This window comes from Megalops cyprinoides, chromosome 12 (genome assembly GCF_013368585.1).
Source record: "Megalops cyprinoides isolate fMegCyp1 chromosome 12, fMegCyp1.pri, whole genome shotgun sequence".
Lineage (NCBI taxonomy): Eukaryota > Metazoa > Chordata > Actinopteri > Elopiformes > Megalopidae > Megalops > Megalops cyprinoides.
The window spans coordinates 1,120,705-1,144,627 of NC_050594.1; the positions used below are offsets into that span (position 1 = coordinate 1,120,705).

Below are 23,923 nucleotides of genomic sequence, written 5' to 3' on the forward strand. Positions count from 1 at the left end.
TTTGTGTGCGGTGATGGCGGGGGAGAGGCGCTTGTGTGCGGTGATGGCGGGGGAGAGGCGTTTGTGTGCGGTGATGGCGGGGGAGAGGCGTTTGCGTGCGGTGATGGTGGGGGAGAGGCGTTTGCGTGCGGTGATGGCGGGGGAGAGGCGTTTGCGTGCGGTGATGGCGGGATACGCGTTTGCGTGTGGTGATGGCGGGGTGCAGACCCAGTTCCAGATTCGCCACCTGCACCTTGCACCCCTCCTTCAGCGTCCTTCGGAACCACAGCAGCAGGGCGCATTTGCATCGGTCCCATGACCCGCGGCCGCCATCTTGAAAAGTGTCGTCGGAGCAGCTGCCATCCTCCCGCCAGCCAATGGGAGGCGAACACGGCGGAGGGCAGGCAAGCCACAAGCTGCGAGCCGCGAGCCGCTCGGGGACGGCAGGCAATTACAGCGGGATGAGGCTGCGAGAGGCAGCTCTCTCTGGCTGCTGTTCAGCTCAGAAATCATGTACACTGCACCAAAAGATATCTTCAGGGCCCGTTACCTTGGAAACAGCTTCAATCACACCATTCATCACTCAACTCAAACCCCTTCTAGAGTGGCCCCCCCGCCCCCCCCCCCCACCGCACCCCCCGCCCCCCGAACTCCTGCTACCCACTTTGAATTCCTCCTGCACTCCCAGTTAAAAGCAGAGAACAACTGAAGGGGTGACAAGATTAGAATGTTCCATGATACAGCTCTCACAGCCTCCGAGTCTGTCGCCTGCAAATGCACGCTGATATTATAGGTAATATACAGCCACACTTAAAAGCACGGCACAGGGTTCATGCTACAGCTGCTGCTACAATAGCGCCGTGCGTGTGATCATTCTTTTCCCTGACAATGCCGCAGCCGAGAAGCCACCTCTTGTTTCGCAGCCAGGTTTTCTCTGATCAAACGCCGTCTCTCCGACGCAGGCGACACCCTCTCCATCAGACACACTGCGGCCTTTCATGACCAGAATGATCAGCCATTAACATGACAGAATAAAATGAGTAAGTGTATGCCATTGTTTTGACATATTTATTGCAATAAATTGAGGAGTTAAATGCGATATCCAGCCTCAGAATGCTCTGCGTTCATTGGTGGCAGAGAATGAATCCCTCACTGTTAGTACCTTCAGATTCTAAGATGAAGATGCAAAGTAATATTTTAGCTGTTAAATCTTCCAATATCTCTGTGCCTGACATTTTACACATTATCACAGAATGCCGCTTTGAAGACATGAATTCATTCAGCAGAGATGAGAAATATTGATGGACATGCTATAGGCAATTAGTATGTGTTTATGACCACGATTTCCCTGCCAAACATTTTTAACATGCGCTGGAGCAAAGGTCATGTTGGATTTTCAGATTATTCACATGCATTACCAAGTATAATGCAATACCCAGTAAACAACTCAACTGAACACTAATGATGCTTAGAAAATAACTATAATTACACAAATGTTCACTGGAACAACTTATAATCATCTATAAGCAACATCTGTATAGATGCTGATACATCTGTCTGAGAGGAGAGCCGTGGCTAAATGTAGAGGGAAAAGCCTCCCAGTACTAATTCTGGGGACCTTTCTGTTCATTTTACAGAGAATTACATTTCACACATTACACATCACATTACGCAGACACAGAGTCCCGCCCTATAACACTGCCTTTAAAACTAATCTAATATGGTTAAGAAACACTGAATCTGTCAAAAGCAAGTGGGCTTTTTCCCTTGTCATGAAATTGCTTCAGCTCACAACAAACTAATGTCCGGTTTGAGAGCGTTCAATATCCATTTAAGAGCTGCTGCAGCCTTTTAAAGGCAGGGACCCTGCCAAAGTCCATCTTTAGGGTTATTAAGTTTTTTTTTTTTGTTGTTTTTTTTTTTTAAATATGCCGTTCTGCATTTATCTCTAAAGTTGTTCAGTAGATCAGTGAATGCTACCATAAATAGTGCATTAACTGTATCAGGCAGATGCAAAGCTAAGCGATGAAACATCACAGTTCACTTTAGTGGTCGCAGCCCAACAGCAGCTTCAGGCACTACAATAAACAAGAGGCCAACAGAAAACAGGGTAAAGCAGGTGGCAGCTGTGTGTGCCGCGCACTACTGAAACTGGCATACACACAGAAACATGTCTTAATGACTGCAGATATTCAATTACCTTTCAAACTTGACATCTATCATTTTTATCTTTATTTTCTCATATTATAATATTGGTGTCACCCTATGCTGAACATTACTTGAAATGTTATGATAATACTAAAACTACAAGTATCCCCAATAAAAGGTATGCAATATGATGTACTATACTAAAAGTACTATACTTTTTAAATAAGGACATGGAAGCAAGTTAACAAGAAAATACTTGAGTTCAAAATTATGAATTTATTTATAGGAAAACAGCTAGCCTATGCCTTTTCACAAATCATATATTTGAGGGCTAGTTCAACCAGATGTTGTGAATCTGGAACTAAAGAACTAAAACTTTTACATGTGCAGTAAAAGGTTCTGGTCTCATAAATCTAGCTCCATTTTAACTTCTTTCCATCTTCCTCACACAATGTTTATATAAATGACAGTTAAAACAATAAGACCTGTCTTTGAGTTAAAGTTACTGCCATTCAAGAAAATAATACAGATAAGACAGAGCTTAAGGAAAAATATCACAACAGTCAGTGATCAACTTTGGAAGATTCATGAGGTTTCAGATTGACCCTAAAGATTCTGGTCAACCGTAATATTTAACCTGTTAAAAGGAAAAACAATGTCATCAGCATAATAATGCTAAAAACCACATTTTATTTGAATGAATGAATGTATTAAGTATGTGACCTCACCCTAAATCCTTTGACAGACCCCCACAGGTAATCAAGCCACTGATTTGTTCCCCATTTGACAGGTTTTCCAAGGCCTCTTTTTAACCTTACCCAGGTCTACCTTCAAAACACAGCCCTGCAATGTACTGTTGTATTGCATGTACTCTGATTACACATAAACACCTCCATGCTGACAAACACTGGCAAAGGAAGCTGAATCTTTAACAGATTTCCCAATATTAATACACACAGCAGTTACGGAGGTATTGAGAATGCGCGTTATAAAGCCACCGTGGTGTGTGCAATGAAATGACGGAGAGCTGTGTGCGTTTCTGCACTCTCACTGGCAGTCCACCCCTGATGCCCCTCCGACGGCTGGCAAGAGCAGCTCAAATCAGATGTAATTTTACCGGTGTTGACAAACGGGTGGGTCGGGCAGAGCTCCCAGTCTCCGGCAGGCACGCACCCAGCGCCTCCAGCACCGCAGAGCCATACCGAGAGGAAGCTCCGTCGGAACATTCAACAGGCTGTGTCACGATCGGCACCTTTCAGGGGACACACTCGCGCTCGCTCACTGCGCTCACTTTCCATAAAGCAAACGGCACGCTTTCACTCTGAAAGGAGCTCACCCACAATCACACGCACAGAAGCAAGGCAATAATAATAATAATAATAAAAAATTCACATTCACACAATAAAAAAAAAACCTTCAGTAGAGTACTATACTGGAGGACACAGCATGCCTTAATTTCACACAGATGAATATACTTTTATGTAGAGGACAGGCCCAGAAACACCACATGATAAAGGCTGAAATTAACCAGGCTTCTGAATTTATTCAAGATACAGATATGAAATTAAGCCAGACCAGTGTGAATTGGAGAAAAATATGAACGGAAAGGTACTTCCAAAAATCTAACAGGGTCAAAAACAGAACTCAAGGACAGCAAATAGCTGTGATTTTCTCTAAAGAGTCCAAAAATGGCTGTATTTTACAGCAGTACATAGGCTGTACCAATGGCCATCACAGAGACAGAGGAAAAGGAGAGAAGCACACCCTTCACGGCACTGTGCTCGGGAGAAGAAACGGGACCCAGGAGCCAACAGCCCTGAGGATTCCAGCAGCTTTCGAGATTTCACAGGCTTGTGGTGAAACTCCAACATCCAGCCCGACCTTCAGCGGGGCACGACAGGCCACACTGGTCCTCCACACCTGGACTGCGGCAGGTACATGATTGCCTTAGATCCTGAGCAACAATCAGCTATCTTCAGCCCTCAGAGTGAAAACCAATCAGCACAGCCCTCTCCCTATGAGACTGGGGTGTTTGAGTCTTTCCACCTAACCTTTTCCAAAAGCGACCAGCACTGCACGCAACCAATCTACACTGCTGTACCTGGCCTCTCCGATCGCTTTCCTGAACCACGAGGACCTTCAACAAATGAGAAAGCAAAGCCGATCCAAACCCTGAGCTGTTAGAGAACATGCCCGATTCCCCTCACACACACATACAGACGCTGCAGACCATGCCGTGTCGGCTCGGGGCCATTCAAAATGGCCGTTCACACGGCTGCTGCATTTTCACAGGTACAGCTGATTCTGGATCCATTCCAGCAGGGTCAGAGGTCAGCTGTGTGCAGCACCTGAGAGTTTCACAGCCTTTTCTTTCTTTTTAAAATGTGTGCACATTATTTGCGGTTGTCCATGTGGAGGCTAGCTTTAAAACAGACAAAACATGACAGGACAAAACTGTAGGAGACAGGATGATTACAGCGCTGCTCACAGACATCGCTTCACATTCTCAAAGGTGTTTTATCATTATTGATCAGTCTGCTGCTCCTCATAGTGCTTAATTCTAGCTGTCAGCAATTAAATCACATGCATTCAGTAATGGAGTTCAACAACACCATGGCGATTTTTCTCTTGGAAATCCAAGTGAGGGGTGAAATAATATGATTCTTTTGTTTCTCCTGGTAACTGCAAAATAAAGCCAGAAAAAAAACGACATTCAGAGTATGACCTTTCATTCCACCAGTGCAGGAAGAATGCTTATGGGAGAGCTCCTGCTTAGTCATTATCATTCATCATGGACTGGCCAATCAACACCTCTTACAGAAACAGTAACAGCACTATGTCACACATCTGAGCCACCTCTCCAGCCACGCCCCCTCACATCCATGTGACATCACAATGGGCCAGTGTTGGCCAGAGCAACACATCAGCCATACATGCCTGCCAGGTTCAATTTATTCACATTTTCTTTGCCAGTTCCTACACAGGTAACTTCCAAGCCAAAACAAGCACAGAGAGACACATTTACACCCGATTTTTCGCACACTTTCTGTAAAATAGTAAATACTACTGTAATTACTACCTTATTAATAAAGAACATGGAATATATCCATTTCGACTGTGGAGGCTGTACGTTTGTTTGAAGTGTGTTTAATTCTATTTATTTGGGAGAGATAAAGCATGTCATGTCAGGCAGGATTTGTGGTGAAACTGTATTAAATGCACGTCAGCAGTGTTCATCTGCACGTTCTCTGCCTCTGACTGTAGTTCTGCACTTCTGTGGAATAGCTGCTGAAACTGGCAGATTCACCTGTGGAGATGCAAGTGTTATGGAGCACAACACAGGAATAATAAAAACAGAAATCTCACAAATGCGTTTTTCTGTATTTTTTACCCATTGCGTAATATTTCAAATATTCAGGACGTAGCAAAAAGTCAAAGGTCAAAATCAAAATAAACAGGCCAACTTCCAACAGCCCTTAAGGATGAGCTGCCGTAACACCAGCTCCTGACTGTCTGCATTACTCTGATAACTGATGCACTGGTAATGAACGCTGGTCTTCCTTCACTGTATGCCATACTTCAGTCTCCCTGTTCATGGTGTCTCTCTCTACCTGGTTTTGAACTTTACTAATCACATTCCCAGTTTGGCTGCCCCGAGGGGCAGCCCTGAGCGTTCAACAGCTGAAAAGCATTAGCTACATCATTGTTTCCATGGTGTATCTTCAATTAGCAGCGGAGATCACATTATGCTTTAGCGTGGAGTTCATTAGGGCTGAATTACTCGTACCGCCTGGCGTGATATTAAAAAAGCATCCAATTTAATCCACATTGAAAATTCAAATTAATGACGCATTTCCGTTCACAACCACAGGCAAGGCACTATACCATTGAAGGGGAAATCACGCGTAAACTACAGCAGAATGACTCAAAGTTAACGAGAAATGATTGACTTATTGTCTAAGACAAGGAATCACATAGTTTGGTATTATCCTCTAGGCCGGGGGGGGTGGGGGGGTGGGGGGGCGGGTGGATGCGGGCAGGGCCATAAAACATTTCCAACAAAATCTGGAGTATTAATCCCATAAAACTAGATCCATAAAATATCCTGGTTGTACCAGGGTTGGGCCCATGGATTGCACCTTTGCTTGTTTTGGACACCTGTTGAATTTTAGGAGCTTAAACAGCAGTACTCTGTTTCAAATATTGCCCACTGTGGGTGAATGCATCATTTCTGATTTAATATATTCTGTCACTGTTTTCTTCTGTGAGGTAAGGATCAAAAGCTAGTTGGATTTTAACAGCAATTTCCGTTAAATCTTTGTTCCATTTAGGTAGCACTGAACAAAAATTTTCTATGCATCTTCTCTTGCATTTTTTGCTACAATGTTCTAGACTTCCAAAAGACAGAGCATAATGGTACAGCAGGCAAGAACGAATGGGTTGAGGGTAGAGTAGAAGAGAACCAATGGACTGAAGGTAGGGTAGGAGACAACCAATAGGCTGTGGATAGGGTAGGGTAGAATCATGAATAAAACCCTTCAAACAGAAACTATTTCCTCATTAGTCCATTAATGTACCATATTTACTCAGCAAAGAACAATGCTTTGTTAATGGCAAGAGTGACACATTTTATATGAAATGCCAAAAACATAAATGGCTGCTCAGAAAGATGCCATTCAGAAATGCCAAAAATATAAATGGCTGTTCAAAAAGAGGTCATTCATCTCTAGTTTTCCCCACACCAACATTTTTATTGTCAAATCACTTTATTGTGATACAGGCACAACTCAGATGTACTCATATAGCTATGTATTCTGAAAGTATAAACCAGTCATTTCTCCAGTAAGTCTTTGGATTCTCAGATCCCTGACCCATTCTGTCATTCATGCAGAACACACACACACCACGATCCTGTGGCCACTTTGTCTGTTCTGTTTTTCCAGCTGAGCTCTCCAGGAATTAGGTTTAATTGGGCTGTTAAGTGAATATTGATCTGGTTTTTGGATCACCTTGCTGGTACCGACTGTCAGCATTCTGTTACAGATGTAAGTTGCTGAAAGTGTTTCTTCTGACTGAAGGATACAAGTAAAGGTGCTTCTGTAAGTCACTCCCATTCATTTGGGCCTGTTAAATGAAATAATCCAGAAATGTACTCAACCTCTTAAGCAATTAAACGCAGTTCCTGTTTGTATTACGGATTTGTTTACCCATCTCAAATAAATAAATAATTTTAATTGCATCATTCTGTTCAAACAAAGACTATTTCGGCCAAACCATACCTGTAGTACAGCACTAACAGCAGATACTTAAGTGGTGTCAAATCGAGATCACTACTCTCTTAACGGCTCAATTAAGCCTCATTAATTGAGATAAACCAGGATGCACCTGTGCTGGAGTGGCACACGGAGTTTGCGCAGTAGACTGAAGAGAGGCTATACAGAGCCGTTTTTTCCAGTACAAAAGCGGCCCCGCACTCGAAATAATGCGTGTGTAGATAGGCTACATACACACTCACACTGTTGTTTTTCCCAAATACAGAATACCTACATGCGATACGCCGGCGTGGACACGACACGGACCGCTGAGCAGTTTTCAAGCTTCTGACAAACCTAGTTAGGTAAATATAGGCTACAGTTACTACATTAGCTAAACTCATAAGCAAAACCGCTTATTCGCAAGCGTTACCTTCAGTTCCGAAGGGCAGCTACGCAGTATTTATAGCTATTTAAGTCCTGCATACCCAAAATATAACCAACAGACGAATAATCTAATTTAGGATTTTTTTCCTGAAGCACCCGCTCCATTCGGCAGCGGTCAGTAATGTCCTCTTTAAGGGCATTAGCTCCCATTCCCAGTGTCCAGCCTGTCCAAGGACAGTAACAGCCTCTATGCGTTTCTCTACGTGACACTTCAAACCCAACACCGAAAATTCGTACAGTTCACTTCCCGATCCCACAAGGAAAGTTCTAGGAGTTTGCCTTGCATGTTTTCAGAAATCCCATCTCCAAAAATTAATATCAATCATGTCATATGAATATTGTATTTCGTCACAATGTGGCATTGCTGCTTGTAACTGTAATATTGTGAATGCTTTTAAACAGGCCTAATAACAGTGCATGTACGTCTTTCGGAAAATTCACCTTTACACCAGCAAAGCGTGATTACTAAACAATCGGCACAACAGTTATCAGTCGACAATGTAAAAAACCAAACACTTTGCCTACCTGGATAGAAATCTTTGGATTTTGACAGTTTGATGGTGGCGCCAGTCTCTTTCTGAAGTTGTACTATAGTCTGTCCTCCTTTCCCAATTATAGATCCAGCAGCATAACTAGGTATTAGGACTTTTAAGAAAAATTGGCCGTCCTCTGAAAGAAAGGGGAAAAACAGCACAGGTGAGAATCGTATCAAACTGAAAAATGCGTTACTTAGCAAGAGCAAGCACTTGAGCAGCATACATTTACAAGTACAATCGTATGACATTGAGCTCAAAGTTGCGTTGCGTGGGCGCTTTGGAAACGCTGCCGGGCCAAATCGCGCTATACGAGTTCTTCGCTAGCCTATGCATTACCACTGACAACCACGAAAACGGAACTTTGAAATATTGAGGTTAATCTTTACTTAGGTATTGTATTCCTGTATCCTTTGTATGAAGCATTCTCTTCGGAATCTAAATTGGAAGCGTTTGATAGATGAGGTTCCCGTGATCAACCATGAATTTGTAATTAATAGGCACGGTGTTACACCACGGGCACCAGCAGCGCCTAAACCCGACCGACTGAAAGAAAACGCATCAAACGAACAGCCAGTGTCCTCTCTGAAGGTTAACGTGGAATACTGTTCACAATAATAAACACGATTCTGGCATCAAACACACAATACACATCATATAACACTAGCTATTTACTCTGAAAAATATGACACTGCTACTGCTTATTTTCTTTAAATGCAACAACAGCACGTCAGAATAGCCTACTACACAACACTGATGGTTATTTCCAAATACGCCTGTAGTATTAGCTGGCGACATTTTCTATGTAAACTTCTTTCAGTTTATTAATGCTAAATGCATGGTCCGTTAGACTGGAGTGCTGACCTATGATGCTATAAAGCAGTTAGCTAGCTAGCTCGCTAATTACATTAAATGTATAGCTACCGTTTAGCATGCTGACAACGAAAGCAGGAGGGGCTGGCAGGTGAGGAGAAACCGCTCAACGCTGTGCTGTCCCCGATTCAAGAAAGGAAAAATACATTGCAAGGAAATGCTGTCGGATTCTCTCAGATCTCTATTCACTGTAAAGCGTAATGTGCGAAATTAGCCGTCAGCTAGCTGCCGTGGAAACAGCAGCGATCGAGCAGACAGGATGTGCGCTGATCCGACACAGTGCATCGATATTTAAACACCAGCACCGGTGTGGTTCTCACGCTCAGCAACACTAAGCTCCTAACATTTGTGAAACAAATGTTACAATCGTCACCATCAAACAAACAGTGTCCCGACCGCAATGACAATATTCTGGCTAGCTAACTGGCTAAGTGCGTGATAGCGACAGCATTGTGGACACGTTGATGAGCGAGTATTTCCATTCAGCTAGTTAACGTTAAGAAGTTAGTCTGCAAGATCACAAGACACTCAGCTAAGTAACACGCCGACTATATTCTCGCTACAGAAAATCCGTCTCCCGACAGTCTTCAGATAGCTATTATTATCCTCTGTCTCAATTTCCACAAGAAAACAAATCACAGGTCCAGCTCCTTTCAAGTTCAACAACGAACGCCGAAGTTTTCCATTTATTCAGCAGCGAAAAACCATTAAGTGCATGCAAAATAGTGGTCGCCATATTTCTCTATATATCTTTGCACTGTACTGCATATTAGTTAATGAACACATATTCAATGACTTTCACGCTAAGAAAAGCGCTGGTAATCACGATGTAGCCCGCTACGACTGGAGCTGCAGTCTGATAGCCAGCCTGCTAGCTACCTACCACCAGTGTTCGTCCTCTTGGTGCTGACCGCTTCGGGAGGCGCTTCCAGCGGTCTCTTACGAGAATCCGGCGGGTCTAAGTCTATGGGCACCCCGGGGTGAGTCCCGTTCTGCTGGATGGGAGCTGCCGCCATCATGTTTGTGAGATCTATTACGAGATTTGGTTTATTTTGAACAGAATGAAATAAAATAAAAAATAAGTGGAGAGCAGCTCTAAATCCGGTGTGTAGCTAGGTGGATGGTGCCGGGGAAAGCAGAATGTGTCAGATACTAGGGTGTGGGGGAAGGGGGGGGAGAAGACAAGAGGAGGGGGGAGACGGAGAAAGTGGGAGAGATGCGAATGTTAACGCGGTGTGTTATGTGTATGAAATGGGGTCCCGAAGCGTGGAGTTGCTCTGCGCCCTTTCTGTACCGCTGGTGCCGCCGCGACTCTTCGCTCATTATTTCCACTCGAATCCTGGGGGGCGGGGGGGTGGGTGGGGGGGTGCGCACCACACAGGTTAAAGGTCAACCAGCCCAGCAACACGGTTCAACCCAGCACGCACGCTGTCACCGAAAACAAGGGCTGGCTCGGTAACCATGGCGAAAGGCGTGATACACCTCTGAAAGGCGTGCGGGTTAACCAATAGAAAGAAAAGGGGTCGGGATCGGAACTTTTGATTCTGACTAATCGCAGGCAAAGGATGGGGGTCTATTTAAATTGTATTTGGGGATGACATCACATTACCCCATTCTCGCTGCCTCAACGGATTGCACACATTTAGCAGCGCGGTATGCGAGGAAGCGGTGAACCTATCATCAAGGAAGATTGGTGTGTACTGCCTGAGTGAAATGCCATCAAGTATTAATAATTTCATCTAAACTACTTGAAGGAAGGGCATGTTGGCAAAGTACATTTTGAATTATTGCCCATATCACACGTGGTTATGAGATAAGCCACGGATTGGATGATATATAAAGGACCACTAATGATAAAAATGCCTTACTTTATGCAGATATTTTACAGCATTTGATTAGCTCAGGAAAGAAATGCTTTGCCCGATCACAACGCAGACCTGAGCTAAAAGCCACAGAGCAGTGGCCATTTAACGAGTGTGCAAAGTTCAGTACCTATAAACAAAGCAAAAAATTGCACTCTGTGTCCCTGTGTGCCCAGGGTGACCTGTCATCAGGCTTTGCACCAGACAGTCCAGTTTGCAGTTACTTTGTGCCCTGTCTCACCCACTGGTGTGTCTTGGACACATGGGATGTACTAATGTCCAGTATTTAGGATATGCCTAAATTAAACATTGCATTTCATGAGATATTCTACAGAAACACTTTACAAATAGGGAAATGTTGCGTAAGTCATATAAATGTAACCAATTGGTCTGGAGAGGAGGGTGACACCTGCATCACCAGGTGAGAGTTGGTGAGGAAAGAGATGAAGCCACCCTTTCAATGCTGTGGTAGTTTCTAAAGATGAGATAAAAATAACTTTAATGCATAATTCAATCACAGTTTTATACACATGTTCTTTCTGTTTCTCACCTTGGTGGGAATCCACACCAAAGAGCCTTTACATTTTTATTAAACAAAGAAACAAGCTAATATGAAATCCGTTCTTGGCGTCCGGAGGAACGTCAGGATAATCAACGTCTTGCACAAACCTCAGACGCATTTGGCATTTGAGTTTAGAGGATGCTCTGCCACCTCACTCTGCCTGCCTGAGACTGCAGACACACAGGAGCAAAGCGGAAAGACTCGCTGTCTGTTTTAACCGAAATGTTTTAGCGAAATGATAAAATCCCCATTAAAATATAAATGCATCGGTGCAAGTGGTCATTAAATACACTGACATGCTGCAGGCAGACAGAACTCCCTGCATTCTTTCTTCCTGGAGTAGAAAGTGCCACATTCTGACATTGAGACAAGAGATTGTGGAATCGGTGAAAGAGCTGGTCCTGGGAGGATTCTCTGTAAAGTGCTGAACTGAAAATAGAGATGATTTGAAGTTTACTACCCCTTTAATAGCAACTCTGCTCTTTTGGGTTGGAGAATTTGAAAAAGCTAACTTCACTTAAAACTACACTTGTCAGTACAATGCCTGTTATATAAATTTATTCAGTTTTAATCTTTGTGTAGTTAGTTTTAAAATTCAGGCCAAGGTTGTTACAAAGTAAATGTCTACCGTGAGTTTTAAAAAAAAGTTCCCATGTCAGCTGTTGCAATAACAGGCATTTAAGTGTGCTGGATGTCAAAAATGTAAATGTAATGTTAAATGTACTTACATGTTACACATCACTCTGGATAAGAGCTTCAAGCTTCTGCTGTACTCATCTTGTATGCATGTGTGTGTATATAAATATATATATATATATATATATATATATATATATATATATATATATATATGTATATATATATATATATGGAAAAATAGAGAGAGAGAGAGGGAGAGATGTATTATGCATGCATACATACACACATATACACAACACCTTTAAAGTCAATAGCATTTATTGTAATGTTTTGGAGCTGTTTCAGTCGTAGTTGTTTCAGAGCAGATGCTGATGTTGATGTCATCACTGCAATTTTCCTTCATTGTTTTGCAATTATAAACAAAAAGCCCGTCATTTAGCTTCTTCCCAGCTTATTGTAGTTGATAATTAATGGGGGGTAAAAAGGATCTGTAAAAACATAAAGGAGATAACACTCAGAACAAAGCTGAATTCCCTCCATCTTTCTAACATCCTTCTACTTTTGACTTTGAAAAGTCAGTCAATGAAAACCTGGTAATTGACTGGTGAACTTCAGAAACCTCGTGAGTGATGTCACCGTCAGCCAAAGAAGTATTGGACATGATTCATAAAATTATAGGGTTTGCAGGAACAGGAATGGTTTGAGATATCTGATATCAGAGCCTATGAATATCTTTGGGTACACATAATTCTTTTTTCTTATTGCCACTAAAGAATGTTTTGGTTTTTATTTTAATTCCAGTTGATTAAAGCTTATAGCTAATTAAAATCTTCATAGCAAAACAGCACCATCATCTTTATTGTCCTGTTGTGGGATAGAGTGAATCTGACTCTCAGAATTGGATGTCATTGTCAGGGCTTTAAAAGCATGCAGTAATTGAATAAATCTTAAAGCGGGGTACAGTGTGTCAGTGGTGGACAGAGCATACAGCCTCTAAATGCCTTTGTGAAAAAGTCATTCCTCTCCCTTCCGTACAGACTCACTCTCCATCAGGAGAATGTGTCATGTGTGCTGATTAATGAGAGGATTTGATCAATCAATTAAGCTTTGATTGGTTTTCTTTTTAGATGAGTTTAATTTTTTTTTATTTGAAAATGTACTGCATCTACAGAATATTCCCACAACAATACATGCTATAGTTTTATCATGACGGTTACAGACTCCATGAATTCAGGAGATGGGTATGCTATACAGGCATTGGAGGAGGAAAAACAGCAGAACTGCCATTTTATCTGGGCAGTAAAAAAACTGTAAAAATAAAAGGATGGTCTCTCTTGTCGAGAAGGACACTGTTGCATTAAACTCTTGAGCCAATAAAATTGAATGTAGGTGGAGAAAATACTTGGATACTCATAATCAGAAAATGAAGGCAATCATTGTTCATGCAAACCAATTGGGTCACAAAGCTCAGTAAGTCAACAGCAGTAAAACCAAAGCTATTTGGCAAGTTCTAAGAACTTTGGTCAAGCTAAACATTTTGACCTTGGGCTACTGAAGTTCATTTAGTCTGTTTCTGTGTGTGATGATCATGTCTTGGTAAAATATTTTGCAAAAGTTTTGTAGCTACAGCTGTTTCCAGATTTAGTTGTAATTGCTCTGAAGTGTCTGTCAATATCTTTGAAATTTTTTCTGTCCTGAGAGACATTTTTTGTTCTTCAAAGATGTTCAACACCAGATTGTGAGACTGATCAACACCACAGGGTTTAAGAACACAGAAAGGCTTTAACTTTGAGGACAGTTTTACACTTTGACAATCTGTCATGTCAGTGGGAGAATTTACATTACAAGAATTACAGACAATTTTATACTTCTATACTCTGAATTCTGAAGCAGTGCATTCAGGATGTATATTTTGATGATTTGATGATGGTTTTCTACATCATATCCAAAATGTTATTTAAAAAAAGTTAAAATTAAATGACTTACTGGGCCATGGCGTGCCTGAAATATACCTGTACTAAAAGGATAGATGTAATTATTAATATAAATAGCATTTGGTATGACTTTCATAAGGGTAATACCTAATGCTTACAATACAGCACAGATTAAAAGGCAGATGCTCTGACTTCTAAACCTTTCCCCCATACTGTGTTATGGTTCCTAAAACTTTTAGCACAAAATGTCCCCTGAACATTATTGAAGTTTCCTGTATTGCTGTAATTTTCCCCAATCCTGAATGATTTTATCAATGTACACTACACCACATACACAGAGTAGCTTCAGATCTCTGGTCCCTGATAGTCCTTACTACAGCCACTGGCTTTTGGCATCAGCATGTATATCTGTCTGTCTGTCTAGGTGTCTGTGAGTGTGTTCTGGAAAGGACTGGATGGTTTAGTTTCAAATTTTCTCCCACGGAAGAGCATGCTCGTGGTTTGGGCTCCTTGGTCTGGTCTTCAGCCTCTCTAAATTTTACCTCAGTGATTCCCAGGTATTTGGGCTTTCATGACTGCATATGTCATTAACTGTGGGAAGAAGGAGCTTCATCAATCTCTGATTGCCTTTGCTTTAAAAATGTTACCATTTGGACAAGTCCCTCTGCAGATAGCGGCATGTGAAAAATTTCAACATCAACAGAAATATTTCAACATTTTCCACTCAGCAGAAGGAATCTTAGTAAAGAGGTGTTTGGTTTGGAGTCCGATGGGAAGAATCAAACCTCCTGGTCATGTGGACCATTTTATTGAGCCCCCAATCATCATGGAACAGGAAAGAATGAAACCGGTAAGGAAGGGAGGGTGTTTTAAACAGCAGAAGACAGAGGAAGATGCACCAATGGTTCATAATGGGATAGCAAACCTGAGACCTAACACAGGAGGGACAGTAATCAGAAGCTAAGTACATTGACTATTTGATTAAAACAGCCCCAGAATTTCTATATTTAAATGAAACATATTGAGAGCCAGATGTTTGTTAATGTCCCTACAATGTGTTCTAAATACTTCAGAAGATGTTGAATTTGCTCTAATAAGATACTGTTATAACTTTGTGTCAGGCTTACAATACACTATTACATATGGTTTATGTGGCTATGATGCAAGTTTTCTTAAACGAGTGATTTAGTCTTTCTGCGGTGCACAGAATAAAGTGATCCTTCATCTTTTTGTTGATCCATAACCAAGTTACTGGAGTATTTCAGTGCCAGTTACTAAAGATGACAAGGGAGTATTTGACCTTTTCACATCCCAGTAAGCTCAGATATCCTGCAGATAGGATAACTGTATGTATCTATCCTCATATAAATGAAAATATCACTTGGTATCACAGTAGGAATCTCAAAGCATCCAATGGGTTCAGCCAGAAGAGCTGGACACTGATCATCTCTCTTCATCAGCAGTCTTCTAGATCACAGGAAACAGTGTATGATTTCCTATGAATTTAATCTGTTTGTGTATTAGTTATGAGGGCTACATGATGTGAAATGCAATGAAAATTCATCATGCCGTATGTCAGTGTGGATAGATGCATTAAATATTATATTATTATATTTATATATTATATCCCTTGGAATATGCTATATTATATTCTCTGTGAGGGATTTTGATATAGGAATGGCTTGTGGTGCTGTAAAATACTGTGTGCATTTCTTCGTATATGTGTATGTGTGTGTGTGTGTGTGTGTGTGTGTGTGTGTGTGTGTGTGTGTGTGTGTGTGTGTGTGTGTATGTGTGCATATGTGAGTGTGAGTGAGTGAGAGAGATAAAGACCTGATTCATGACTGAAGGAACAGAAGGATTAAAAGAAAATGACACATTTTATGACGCTGGAGAGATAAGATCATTTGAATGATCAAAGTAATCTTTTCCTTTTACAGTATACAGTATACAGTATACAAGTATTCTCCATCAGAGACTGATAAAACATCGGATTGCTCTGTATGTTGGAATATTCTGTGTTCTTCCCTTACATACAATAATCAAGATTTGGTTAAGTTTGATGTAAGTTAACATAATCATTCCACATACTTGAAGTATATGATGACTGGTTGTTGAAATTCTGTGTTTGTGTGATAGTGTGTTAATTTTTGTCTCAGATGCTGTTAGTTACAAATAAATGCACTCTGAAAATGTGTTTAAGAGCAAACCTACTGCAGAAAAAAGTCATTAACAACAGCAATCTGTATCAAGCTAAAGAGCTGTGAAAATTGTTGATTTTTATTTGTTGCTAGCATTTAATAACAATTTAAACTGCTCTCTGCTTGAAGGATTAGCTAATTAAGATTAATGATACTAAGAACCAGACTTATTTTAATCACATCAGCTGATCTATGCTATTTACTGCAAAAGTGGGAAAAGAGCTATAAAGGCATTTTAATTTGGGGTATTTTATTATGTATCTGAAAGAGAAACATTCAGAAACGACAGGACAGCTCCATTCCTGTGTTTCTCAGGTTTCTGTTTCCTGTTTCCCATTTTGAAGCGGTTTTGCTGAAATGCGTGAAAAAATCAGGAAAGCAGGGAAAGTGAAGTGGAAGAGCAAACCTTCATTCTGCAAAGTTTGGAGGCTAAGATTTCTGCTGAGGTGTGTTAGGTGCCTTTTTCTCTCATGAAGGCATATCTTTATTCCTGACCTGTCTGTCTCCCCGTTCAGATCTATGAGCTCCACCTCCTCCTCAAATAGGAAGTGGAACAAAAAGTGTCTGATTAGAACACTTAAACAATCTGTGTGCAGGTCTCTGTTCAAACTCCTGGTTACTACAACATCAGCACATTCACAAGGAAGCTACATCTTGTTTTTGTGGATAGTTTATCTTCAATAAAATGGCACCATTCAAAGTCTGTGTAATGTTCCAGATAGTTATCACAGCAGGTAACATATGCTTTTATTTTGATGTGCTTTTACCGATGTACATGCCAAAAATCTAAAAGAGGAATCTGAGGGAAAACGTGCAGTATATCGAATAGACAAAGTTTCTTACTTTTTTATTTTGAGACTTAATTTTGTTCTTATTTGTGCAACTACATTCATAACTACACAGAGTCTCTTCCCTCCCCCCTCCCATGACACACAGTTCAGCCGAGTGGTCGCGTGTGAAGCATGTTTAGCAAGCGAAACCATGCCGCTGTATCCATGGCTGCGGAGCTATTCCACGGCGGCCGTTTGCTCCCTCCCTTTAAACGCATGTTGATTTCCCTGCAGCATTTTCTTCTCTTCCAGATTTTTCTTCACCTGGTCAGCTGCGTGTATCGGCTTTTCACGCTCTGCTGCTCCTTCTCCCTCAATTATAGTTTTAGCAGCCTGTGCTGCTCGGGAGCGTCAATAATCAATCACACGCGAGCCGTTTAGCGTCCCCTTCCCTATAAAGCTGCTGCAGGGTGCTGCACAGGAAACGCTTTCAAGCTTCTGACGTTAGTGGTGACCCGCTACCAAAAGTGAAACAAACTGTAGAAAGTAAAATAACTAGCATGAAAGCAACAGACTAATAATGCAGCTAATCAAGCCTGTCATGTCGATAAAAATGGCGGATCCCCAGGGAAGCCCCTTGGCCCTGCAGGCCCTACAGAAACTTGGGAAAGCTATGGTGGAGGGTCACAGACTACCCTCAGCCAATCAGCCGACAGAAACAAGGCGTGGCATTGTTCCATGTCCCCTGCACTTATTCCCACCACCATCAGCATCAGTCACCTGCTGGGTGTGGCAGAACGGACGCTGTGGATCACCCTCTGGCCAGAGAGGGATCAGCACACCCACCTGAGTCCCGTCCGCCTTGCAGTGCAGGTGCCCTCCAGAGATGAAACGACAGTCAAGTGTGCTGTGAGAGGCCAGCTGTGGAGGCAAAGAAAGACTTTTCCCTCATGCTGTTTCCTCTGGTGCATCTGTGAGAGATAGATTTCACTGCTCAGAGATGGCCATGTAGCATTTCACTGAGGACAGCAGCCATGACATGCCAAAGGAAGCCAGCACATTTCATTCAAATTCCGAAAGCAGTTTGGATCTCTTTATTCAGAGCTATGCTGTGTCTCCTCTTTAGCTACCATGACATTATGTTAGCTTGCATGAGTTTGTTTTATAGCTACACTGTAGCCTATGAATGAGGTTCTCTTAGCAATTAATTAAATTTTTTAATTATTTAAAAATGTTGATGTTGTCATGATGTAGTAGTTGTCTGACACGGGATTTTGCATTTCAGAGGCAATGTAAGAGCCCTGTTTAATTCTTGACAACGAAGATAAATATATCAAGCTATCACCAAGAATAAAATCATGACAAATTAAGTCTTATTCTTTCACTGAGTGTGAGGCATGTGGCTTGGCTAGCTACATTTTAATATTTACAAAGGCAATGTGCATTTACCTGCACATGCATCTGTCTTGTTTTGTTATATTAAACATCAAGCCTACTGGATCCAATTTGAACTTGAACTTTGAAGAGCACTTCTAACTTTCTGCAGTATAAAACAGTATTAAGTTCAAAATCCATGCTTGCTGTGAAACAGGTACCTTGTACAAATGCACACTTTATATTTTTATTGTGTTGCTGTTTGCAAGCCTTGCAAAGATGTTGACGTCAGAATAATTCCATTCAGGTTTTATATAGAGTGTATCCTTGATTTACACACCTGCCTTAACATGCATTTACAAAGACAGAAGAAAACAGAAATGAGCTCAGGAGTGCGCAGACTGAGGCATTCCTGGAGATTGCCTCCTTCAGTTATTACTGATTAAAGAACGGCAAACGATGAGTCTCCTGTACGGCGTCATCCGTCCGTTAACAGTCCTCCACTGCTATATGCAAATTAATGCAAGTTCTGTAGTCCCGTAGACACGAGCAAGATAACGAAATGATTTGTGGCAATTCGAGTAGAATATTTTATAGGGATGCTAAACCCTGCAAGGCCACAATTCCGTCTGTTCAGCGAGGAGAGACACAGCTCCCTGTGAATAAGCCACAGAGTTACGGTGCTCTGCTGTGAGAGGGTTCCCTCGGGTAAACACAGAGAAGCCCAAGATTAATTACTGTTGTAAATTGGCTGTGCTTTCATATTTCTGAGGGGGCTTCAAAGTTGAACAAACTCATTTTATATTCATACGATTCTGAAGCACAAAGGAAGTATGCTTTTTCTGCGCACAAGTAAATTACACCCCCTCCTTCATTTTTTCTTTTCTTTCTTGCAACACACAAACCTCAACTTCTGCTGTCTGCACAGCACACATGTATGTCCACACGCGTGCTGCGGATGCACCTTGCGCTCATTCCCATGTTGGAAATACCTGCAAGATCACGGTGCAGAGACGTTGGAGGCAGCCGCTGAAAGGCTGAAAGGAATTCTGGGTAATGCTATGTGTCCCCTGTCATGCCTGCACATACGCTTCAGGGTAGCTCTAGGTTGTCAGAATAACGAGTGACCACCGTGGACCTGTTTGTCCCCTTGCAGGTCTTATCTGTCGGCTGCAGCTGTGCCCCGAACAGCAGATAGGTATGTGGGGGAGCGGGGATAAGCAGCCTGCCTTGAGGTCATGATAAATTGAAAATGACAAGGCCCTTTGATGAGTTGCTCCAACACACAGGGATGAAATTAAATACCGGTAAAGAAACAGTAAATGGTAATTTTGCATATGATTTCTGATGTTCAAATAACTTAAAAAGACGGTGATATGTAATATATAGGTAATATATTCTATATATTCTTTATGCACACACATACACATGTGTCTTTGGTATCATTGTAGAACACTTGACAAAATCTACAGTGTGGTCTGTTGTTGTTAATATTTGTTACCAGTTCAGTTTGAGCTTCATACATTTGCATGTGCGCACATACCTGCTGTGTGTGTTGAGGGTTGTCAGCACCGGGGCCTGGGAGGCCCGTGACGGAGCCAGAGGCCGGTGACGCGGCTGCGATCTGCACCCCGCCCCGGCAGTGCCGTCCTGCAGAGGGAGACGTGATGAACATCTGCACTTTGCTCACCACTTATGCACCACATCCAGGCGAACAGACTGCCTTTCACTCCTCCAATCTCCCAAAGAATCCCACTGAATGACAATGACTGGACCAGAGCAGAAGCAGGTCTTTGGGACGGGGTTTCAGCCAAGACATGCATGAGTGTGGCTAAAGCAAGCAGGTGAGCAGAAGCTTTTTTACCGCTACCCACGGTGTTCAATGCAACGCAAAGATCATTGATATGGATTTCAATAAAGAAAGTACAAAAACAATCACAATCAGTGTGGGAGTGTTGGCCATTAACTTTGTAACACTTTTCTGCTCCCCCAAATGGCCATGATGGCTTAATGCTTCCTGTTTGTTTGAAGCGGGTAATTATTCTCCCCACTGTTTGGTGATCAATGGGAGGCCTTCTTGGACACTGTTCACTGAATTCAACAGCAACCGATCGATGTGAAGCACCTTCTCGTCCGTACATAAAAAAACAACTTCACCCTCTCTTCTTGTGTTCATTTTAGAACTATCACTTACCTGCGGAGAAAACGGAGCTTTTTAAACACTACTCCCGCTGCCTGTGCAGCTCTGCTTCTGGGCAAAGCTGCAAAACCACGCAGGCGCCATTTCCTGAGACATTTTTAAATATGTCCGGCTCGGCGTTTGTCACGTCTACACTCACTAGATTGTGTTAATGTGATTGTGTATGAGACAGCAAGACGGAAAGTCAACCAACTAACAACATCAAGTCCAATTAGCTTGAGTGGAACAAGAATTGCCAACACTTATAAAATAAATTCAAAACAATGAATCCCAAGAATAGCCAAATAAAAAGAACAGTCTTTAAATAATCTACAGCAACATAAAAGTTGTTACTTTTGTGTTGTTTTTGTACAAAACTGTTCAGCTGGACCAGGCATTCATATATCAACAGAAAAAGAATTCATTCATAGGACTGATGTATATTTAGATTTTTTTGAAGAATACATCATTGCTAAGATTGCCCATACTACCATTTTTCACTGTCTCTCATTAACAAGTAGCTTGTGTGACATGGTCTGCGATATCATGCTAACCGCGATGACGACACAGCCGATGCTGAGCTGGATCCACTGTGTGGATTCCATGCATCAGCTGAGACTGTGGTGATGTCAGTCAATAACAAAAAAATCTGCGTAGCTTTGGAGAAACTATATAAATAACATATGTAACAGAGCACAATGCCACAGTTCTGATCCGAAGGCGGATCCGACCCAGGAGAGCAGTGAGAGAGGAATATTGCACAGGCAGTAGCCTCATGAGCAATATGTTAATAAACCATACGCTGGATGACTCAGCTACAACTGAAATGGAATTTATTAATTTATTTTGCATTTTCATTTCCACTTTGTTTTTATATTCAATTTGGCACAAAAGTATACATTTTAAATAATAATTTTTCATTCCCTTTTAATTTACGATTGATTATAAATTAACATAAGTTTAAAATAATGTACATTAAAAGCCTGTTTTCAGAACATTGTATTTACCAAATGCCACAGTTTGGGAATTATAACACCTTTTACAAATGCATTCTGAAGTTTGTAAATATCCCTGGCTGGTCTAATAGGGCCAGAGTGAGAGGAGCAGATTGTTCTCACGCCAGAATCCCCCAGCGGGATCCCTGTAGAACCTGCATCATAAATAATGTAAATGCTCCAGCCGCTGCCAAATCCAGAGCCAGCCACAATCTGTCCCTGAACAATGGTGCTGCTCCTGGGCAACTGCTGCAAAATGATGCCCCCCTGATGAAGTGAGTCGAAGAGTGTAGCGTCACGCTCCTCCCAGCTCACTCCCTCCCCCCCTCTCCACCCTGAGCGGGGGCTCTGTGGCATCACCAAAATCTCACACCGTGCCTATACTCCATCATGGGGATGGGGGCGGGTTTGGCTAACAAAGTTTGCCTGTCTCCCAGCAGCAACCATTGTGTGGTATGTTTGAGTTGATATGGTTGGTCAGAGAATCTGTCTCTCCTCAATGTCACGAATGTTTTCAGTGATACTACTGTAAGCTCACTTTATGATTGATGCATGTAACAGCTACATATTCACCAAAATTCTGTGGGAAGACAAATCTCAGCAAGGCATTATATATTTTTTTGTAGTCGATACAGAGAGAACTTCTGATGGCAACTTTTTTTCCACCTCTTTCTCATATTTTATTTTTCCTACGAAGCTACGAAATCTTGTGAAGGTATTTAGCATACAGTGCAGACCTGTGAGTCGGGGACAGTGAGTGTTGGGTTGTTTTCACTGCCTTCCTCACAGGGCCGCTGCGGTGCCCTGCAGCAGAGAGCTGCTGTGCTCCCAGGCCGTCCGCTGAGGGGGTGACACCCGCTGCTGTGCTCCCAGGCCGTCCGCTGAGGGGGTGACACCCGCTGCTGTGCTCCCAGGCCGTCCGCTGAGGGGGTGATACCCGCTGCTGTGCTCCCAGGCCGTCCGCTGAGGGGGTGACACCCGCTGCTGTGCTCCCAGGCCGTCCGCTGAGGGGGTGATACCCGCTGCTGTGCTCCCAGGCCGTCCGCTGAGGGGGTGATACCCGCTGCTGTGCTCCCAGGCCGTCCGCTGAGGGGGTGACACCCGCTGCTGTGCTCCCAGGCCGTCCGCTGAGGGGGTGACACCCACTGCTGCGCAGGAGGGACACTCTGACACTGATGCTGCTCACCTGCATGAGTTCATACTGATCACTGTCACTGTAAGAGTCCAAGACCAGCAAATGCTACCGAACGCAACGCAACTCTTCAACTCATTTCTGTGTGTGCGTTTCGTTGAGATAAACATTTTGCAAAGGCTCGCCAGACAAAGCAAAGCAAACAAAGACCAGAGACGGAAAGCACTTATGCCATTCAGCCCGACCTCAGCCCAGCCGTGCCATTCACCTCGACATGTTTCACTGACGTTGTCAAAAGCTTCTGCCTTAAACCTTCTCTGTGTATTATCACCATCATTTTATTCAGTCATGAAAGTTGTTGTAAATTCATAATTTCACCTGGCAGGAGAGGAGCCGCTGACAGCACAGGTACATATGCATGAGCAGTAATGAATGGTGTGTGTGTGTGTGTGTGTGTGTATGCGTGTGTGTGTGTGTGCGTGCGTGCGTGCGTGCGTGCGTGCGTGTGTGCGTGTGCGTGTGCGTGTGGGTGTGCGTGTGTGTGTGTGTGTGTATGCGTGTGTGTGTGTGTATGCGTGTGTGTGTGTGTGTGTATGTGTGTGTGTGTGTGTGTGTGTGTGTGTATGCGTGTGTGTGTGTGTGTGTGTGTGTGTGTGTGTGTGTATGTGTGTGTGTGTGTGTGTGTGTGTGTGTGTGTGTATGCGTGTGTGTGTGTGTGTATGTGTGTGTGTGTGTGTGTGTGTGTGTGTGTGTGTGTGTGTATGTGTGTGTGTGTGTGTGTGTGTGTGTGAGTGTGTGTGTGTGTGCGTGCGTGCGTGCGTGCGTGTGGGTGTGCGTGTGTGTGTATGTGTGTGTGTGTGTGTGTGTGTGTGTGTGTGTATGCGTGTGTGTGTGTGTATGCGTGTGTGTGTGTGTGTATGTGTGTGTGTGTGTGTGTGTGTGTGTGTATGCGTGTGTGTGTGTGTATGTGTGTGTGTGTGTGTGTGTGTGTATGCGTGTGTGTGTGTGTGTGTGTGTATGTGTGTGTGTGTTGGGTTATATGG

General features: G+C 42.7%; 1 protein-coding gene across 4 annotated transcripts in view; it reads right to left on the reverse strand.

Moving 5' to 3' along the window:
* Nucleotides 1-10,538, reverse strand: part of LOC118787275 (RNA-binding protein Nova-1) — a 98,256-nt gene extending 87,718 nt beyond the window's left edge. For 2 of the 4 annotated variants that reach the window (XM_036542785.1, XM_036542784.1), the window contains exons 1-2: nt 10,116-10,538; nt 8,352-8,495 (exon numbers count right to left, since the gene is read on the reverse strand). In XM_036542785.1, the coding sequence (XP_036398678.1) occupies nt 8,352-8,495; nt 10,116-10,251 (280 nt within the window). In that variant the 5' untranslated portion in view covers nt 10,252-10,538. Of the gene's footprint in view, nt 1-8,351; nt 8,496-8,748; nt 8,826-9,283; nt 9,495-10,115 lie in introns of those variants that run through there. The other 2 variants (XM_036542787.1, XM_036542786.1) reach the window with 2 other exon arrangements.
* Between the last annotated feature and the right edge of the window lie 13,385 nt (nt 10,539-23,923).